The sequence below is a fragment of the Pan paniscus genome, chromosome 11, assembly GCF_029289425.2.
Source record: "Pan paniscus chromosome 11, NHGRI_mPanPan1-v2.0_pri, whole genome shotgun sequence".
Classification (NCBI taxonomy): Eukaryota; Metazoa; Chordata; class Mammalia; order Primates; family Hominidae; genus Pan; species Pan paniscus.
This window is the reverse complement of record NC_073260.2, coordinates 28,092,115-28,098,262: the sequence shown is the minus strand read 5'-3', so window position 1 is coordinate 28,098,262 and position 6,148 is coordinate 28,092,115. Positions and strand designations below refer to the sequence as shown.

The window sequence follows — 6,148 nt, the reverse complement described above, 5'->3', positions numbered from 1 at the left end:
TTTATAAAAAGTATGCAGTGAATGTCTGTCTTCTCTATGCCAGACTTGTGCTAGGTCCTGGGTATACAGTAGTAAATGAAATTGATATGGTCATTGCCTCAGTGAACCTACAGACCAGTGAGGGACATAGCCACCAAACAAGGAAACCCACAAATTATTATTGAATTACAAATTATGATAATTGCTATTAATTAAAAAAAGAAACAAGAGTCCGGGTGTGGTGGCTGACGCCTGTAATCCCAGCACTTTGGGAAGCCGAGGTGGGTGGATCACCTGAGGTCAGGAGTTCAAGACTAGCCTGACCAATATGGGTGAAACTCTGTCTCTACTAAAAATACAAAAAAGCCAGGTGTGGAGGTGTGCACCCGTAGTCCCAGCTACTCGGGAGGCTGAGGCAGGAGGATCGCTTGAACTAGGGAGGCAGAGGTTGCAGTGAGCCGAGATCATACCACTGCACTCCAGCCTGGCCGACAGAGTGAGACTCTGTCTCAAAAAAAAAAAAAAAAAAAGAAAAGAAAGAAACGAGAGAGCATAACACATTCATGAAACAAGAGAATTTTGGTGTGCTTACAGCAAAAGATGTGAATGGTGAGTAATCAGATTATGAAAGTTTTTGCATGTCATCTTAAGGACTTCAAATGTTAGGGCAGTGAAACAGTGCTAAGGGATTTAAGCAGAGAAGTGGCATATCCAGGTTTTTCGAAAGCATAAATCTAGTCACATAATCCTTCATGTAGGAATTGGTTCTCCATCAGAGGTAGTTCTAACTTCTCTGTCAAATATATTCCTCTCTTTAACAGTACCTCAAAAGGATCTCTTACCTGAGGCTCTATAAAAGTAACAAGTGAAATTAGTGTTGATTGAGATCCAAAGAAAAGAATGCACTGTTTTACCAATAATTAACTTTAGTATTGCATATCATATATAAAGCACACACACACACATATACATATATATATAGTTGCGCGCAGCCATGTTATGGAACATATGGCTTTAACTACTACTCTCTCAGCCAAGATCTGCAAGGAGATACTCACCCAGGTTCTGTTCTGGGTCCTCTTCTGACATCTGGGTTATTTCTCATCCGTTTTGTTGTCCCATTCTGGTCTATATCCCATTCTAAAACACTTGGTTCCATGCCAATCTGCTCAGTTCCTTGTGTCAAAGCTGGCAGACTGACTACAGAGGGTGTTCAGTCTGTGTCTCCAAGGTCTCTCATAGTTCCCTCTTTGAAGTAAAGCTTTCAGCTATTTCTATAGCTCTAGCTATTTCTGTTTATATTTAGAACCACACATAATCAATTCCAGAAAGCAGACAATTCAGTTATATTATAATAAAATTTAGCTCTACTCGAATAAAAACCTACTATAAAATTACACTGCAACATAACACTGAAATTGCCAGGCAATGATTGTGCCCATTGCATCGGGAAGACTGAGGTATCTAGGAAGAAACATAGTTACTTCTAGGATAAATGCTTCCCAGTCAGCTTTCCCTTACCATTCCAAAACCATTACTCGGGGCATAATTCCATTCTCTACTATCAAACGTCTCTTGGCAGCAAAATCTGGCATCAAATTTATCCCGTTGTTGGCCGGGCGCGTTGGCTTACACCTGTAATCCCAGCGTTTTGGGAAGCCGAGGTGGGCAGATCACTTAAGGTCAGGAGTTCGAGACCAGCCTGGCCAACATGGTGAAATCCCGCCTCTACAAAAAATACAAAAAATTAGCCAGGCATAGCGGCATATGTCTGTAATCCCAGCTGCTTGGGAGGCTGAGGCAGGAGAATCACTTGAACCTGGGAGGCAGAGGTTCCAGTGAACCGAGATCGTGCCACTGCACTCCAGCCTGGGTGACAGAGTGAGACCCTGTCTCAAAAAAAAAAAAATTGTTTCATTGCTTCATCTCCAGAATTTTGCTATATAGTTATTTTGAGTTTCTTTATATATGGGTTACACATCTAGGAACATGTAACAGAAGTCCTAGATGTATTTTTTTTAATTTTTTTATTATACTTTAAGTTCTGGGACACGTGTGCAGAACGAGCTGGTTTGTTACATAGGTATACACGTGCCATGGTGGTTTGCTGCACCCATCGACCCATCATCTACATTAGGTATTTCTCCCAATGCTAGAGTTAAGTAATCCAAAACTCAACATCTAATGCTAAAACTTTAAATGTATTTTATATTTTTAATTTGTCCAGTGAGTTTACATTCTTCCAGTCAAAACCCTCTTCCCTTCCCTACTCTAGAAGTAGAGATAGACAAGTAAGAAGGTACACATGGAGGCAGAAAGAATGAAGGAAAAAAAATCAAATAAAAAAGGAAAAAGAGAGAAATAAGAATTAATCCTACTTTTCTTTTTGAGAGATAAATTTTTGCTGGAAATAACGTCTCCCAATGTATGGTCACTGCACAATCTGTATCAGAATTTCTTGGGGCTCCACCTGTAACTACAGACTATTGAGGAACCACCCTAGAGTCACTGAATCAGAATATCTGGGAGTGAAGGCATTTTTAACAAGCAATATTTGTATGCAAATAAATGATTTTAAACAACTAATATAAACATTGTCTCTGTAATGTTTAAGTATTTATAAAGCAATATACCTCATTGCCTTTGTTTCTTCTTTATAATTTTCACAAGTGGTACCTTCTTCTCAAATAAAGTGACTGGTGTAAAGCTGATAAATGTGTTAATTTACTGAATGACTGCTGTAAACAGAAAAGGTACAAAATAACAAGAATACATGTCTCTGTGAAGTCAATCATCCAATGAAGAAAAAAGGCAAACATGAATGAAAAAGACTTAATTATTATATGAGTAGTATACTGGCATAAAAGCAGATACAATTTGCACAAGTATTTATGTGCTTAGAAAAGCAAGGCTGGCAAGTGGAAAAATCAAGTAGGCATCATTGAATGCCTTACTCAGGGAGATAAGGAGTTTTAATCAGGAGTTTTGAATAATGAGGGGTAATTAGAGAGCCACCATCATGTGGTAGAACAAGCTCTGGCCAAGAAATCGGAAGGATGTCATAGTCCCAGTTCTACAGTTGTGTGATGTTGAGCTAGTCTTTTACATTTTTAAATTCTGTTTTCTCACTTGCACAATTAAGGCCAGTCTTTATTTGTTTCTTTATGCTCCCACCTCCTTTGAGAAAGGATTAAATCACAGAAGATATACAAGATTTCTTCTGTAGCAAACATTTAATGACTCTATAACTCAAAACCTCACAACCACAAAACACAAAAAGGAAATATTAACAAATGCAAATTGAAACCTACTATTATTAATAGGCAATCACTCTGTGTATGCAGCTCATAACTGTGAAATTATATAGAGATAAGATCCGATCAGAGTTCTAAGAGGTTGTATGTTGTCTCGAATTTCTCTGATGAGCTCTGCCAGGGGCACATCTCTGGTAAAACCATAGGGACCCAATCAGAGATGTTCGTGTGTTTGATGCAATGGTATTTTGCCCAGCAATTTCTTCACAGCATCTTTGACTTCCTTGTTTCTTAAACTGTAAATTATGGGGTTCAACATAGGGGTAAGCACTCCATAAAGCAATGAGATGATTTTGTCTATTTTTTGTGCATTTGATGAAGAAGGCTTTAGGTACACAGAGAGGGCAGCCCCATAATACAAAATCACCACAGTCAAATGGGCACCACAGGTAGAAAAAGCCTTGTTTCTTCCCTCTGCTGAGCTGATTCTCAGAATAGTGGAAAGGATGAAGATGTAAGAGATGCAAACTAAGAGCATTGAAATTGGCAAGAGGAGAATGCTGACCACCAGCATGATGGTGTTCATGAGCAGTGAACTTGTGCAAGCTAACTTTAGCACCGCCAGAATTTCACACGTGAAGTGATCGATGAGATTCCCACAGAGGGGTATCTGCAGGGCAAAACTGGTTTCCAGCAGAGCGGTCAGGCAACCCGTCACCCAGGAGACCGTGGCCATCCGTGCACAGACGCACCTGTTCATGATGATGGAGTATCTCAGCGGGTTACAAATGGCCACATAACGGTCATATGCCATCACGGCCAGGAGCACACACTCTGTGGAGCCCATGGCAAGGGACAGATACATCTGTACAGCACACCCAGAAAAGATAATGGTTTTCTGGGATGACAGCAAGTTCACCAGCAAAGTAGGAACAGAGGCAGATGTGTAACAAATATCCATGAAAGAGAGATTTCCAAGGAATAAGTACATGGGGGTTTTAAGGTGTGAATCTAGGATAGTGATCAAAATAAGAGTGCTGTTGCCCAAGAGCGTTGTCAGATACATTACAAGGCTGAAGACGAAGAGAACCACCTCTAACCCTGGGTACTGGGAAAATCCCTCCAAGAAAAAAATGCTCCAAATGGTGAAGTTTTCTCCTTGCATTTTCTTTCTTTCATCTATATTTCTTCCAGTACTATTCCCTTCATTTAATCTGAGGACATAAAGAAATGAATAAAGTGTGATATTCATTTAGTTAGGAAAATACTCTCAAACTTATTTTCACTATTATAAATGCAATTTTACTACAAGAAATCACAGGATAGTGTATTTATTGATGTAAGGGAGGGAGCAGGTTTGATGTACATAAGTTGATTCTTCCACAACAAAATTTAGAAAACAGCAAATTTGAAAAAAGAATATACATATTTAATACTTGAATCTCAGCTCCTAAACCTATCCTTGGCACACAGTAGGTATTTAATAAAGATTTGAAAGTGACCGAATGAGGAAAAATATGAATGTACATTGAAGAAGTTATTGAGCTCAAATCAGAAAAGTAATCCAGATAAGTGAGGAAAAGAAAGCTCAAATGTACAATAAAAAGCAATATTGATTAGGCCGGGCACAGTGGCTCATGCCTGTAATCCCAGCACTTTGGGAGGCTGAGGCGGGTGGATTGCTTGAGCTCAGGAGTTTGACCAGCCTGGGCAACGTGATGGTGAAATCCTATCTCTACGAAAAATACAAAAATTAGCCAGATGTGGTGGCGCACATCTGTGGTCCCAGCTACTCAGGAGGCTGAGGCTGAGACAGGGAGGCAGAGGTTGCAGTAAGCCGAGATTGCACCATTGCACTCCAACCTGGGTGACAGTGAGACTCCGTCTCAAAAAAAAGAAAAAAAAATTTAAACCAACTTCATAGTCGGAGGCTCTGGGTCTAAATGAACTCTGCCCTTTCCAGCTAACAGTATGGGGGGGCTGTACACTGGTTTCAAAAAGGACAACAATGCTCGAAGCATTGTAGATACTAATTTGTGATTATATTTAAGAGCCAGTTTATGTCACACAATTTAATACTAATACATTTAATACTAATACATCCACTGTACAATTTCATTCATTGTTGAGCCCCATATCTTTGTGAGTTTGTAAAGAGCTCTAAAAATTATAGCCAGGCAATATACGAAAACCCATATATCCAGGAAATGCAGAAACTAAACTCCCTTGGAAGATAACCATAAGATCTCTTTGAAAATAAGATTACAGAGCACATAGTTATAAATAAGAACATTGGAATTGGCAAGAGAAGAATGTTGACCCACCACCATGATCATATCCATGAGCAGTGAACTTGAGCAAACTAACTTTAGCACTTCCAGAATTTCACTCGTGATCAATGAGATTCCCACAGAGGGGTCGCTGCAGGGCAAAACTAGTTTCTAGCAGGACAGTCAGAAACTTAAAGTTGTATATTTTTTTCTTACATTTCACATTATTAACAAAAAATTATTACAGAAAACTTGCCTTGCTTCTGCACTCATATTGCCTTTTAATAAACCTTCAACCGTCTTATTTCTCCACTGAGTCTTTCCTATTTTCAAATATACATGTTCTTAAAAATTGCTTTCATCTTACGAATTTCTCTGCCAAATTTTATATTTAATAGATTTCTCTAATAATAAAAAATGTATTAGATTATTATAAAACATTACTTCAAAGAAGCTTAATTTTTGTGCTACTCTTAAGGCTAACAAGCCCAAGTTTTTAAGTGAAAAAATCAGCCCAGTTACCTGAGATTTGATATTCAAAAGTATGTAATAGTAGCCAAGAAGAACTGGTCCTCCCATCTGAAGTCTGTATCACCAACTTCAAATAAAACGTTGTTTTATGATGCACTTCATAAAGTTAACTAT

The 6,148-nt window shown here is 38.7% G+C and overlaps 1 protein-coding gene across 1 annotated transcript; it reads right to left on the bottom strand.

Moving 5' to 3' along the window:
* Positions 1-3,193: 3,193 nt before the first annotated feature.
* On the bottom strand, positions 3,194-6,144 carry LOC100980365 (olfactory receptor 2K2). The gene is made up of 2 exons (XM_003810871.4): positions 6,026-6,144; positions 3,194-4,447 (listed from the first exon to the last, which is right to left on the bottom strand). Exon 2 carries the CDS (start codon positions 4,396-4,398, stop codon positions 3,448-3,450), a length of 951 nt encoding a protein of 316 aa, XP_003810919.4. The 5' UTR covers positions 4,399-4,447; positions 6,026-6,144; the 3' UTR covers positions 3,194-3,447.
* Between the last annotated feature and the right edge of the window lie 4 nt (positions 6,145-6,148).

Bases quoted from the DNA above. Each gene is read 5' to 3' on its own strand.
- LOC100980365 (XM_003810871.4), bottom strand. From the start codon at position 4,398: ATGCAAGGAGAAAACTTCACCATTTGGAGCATTTTTTTCTTGGAGGGA.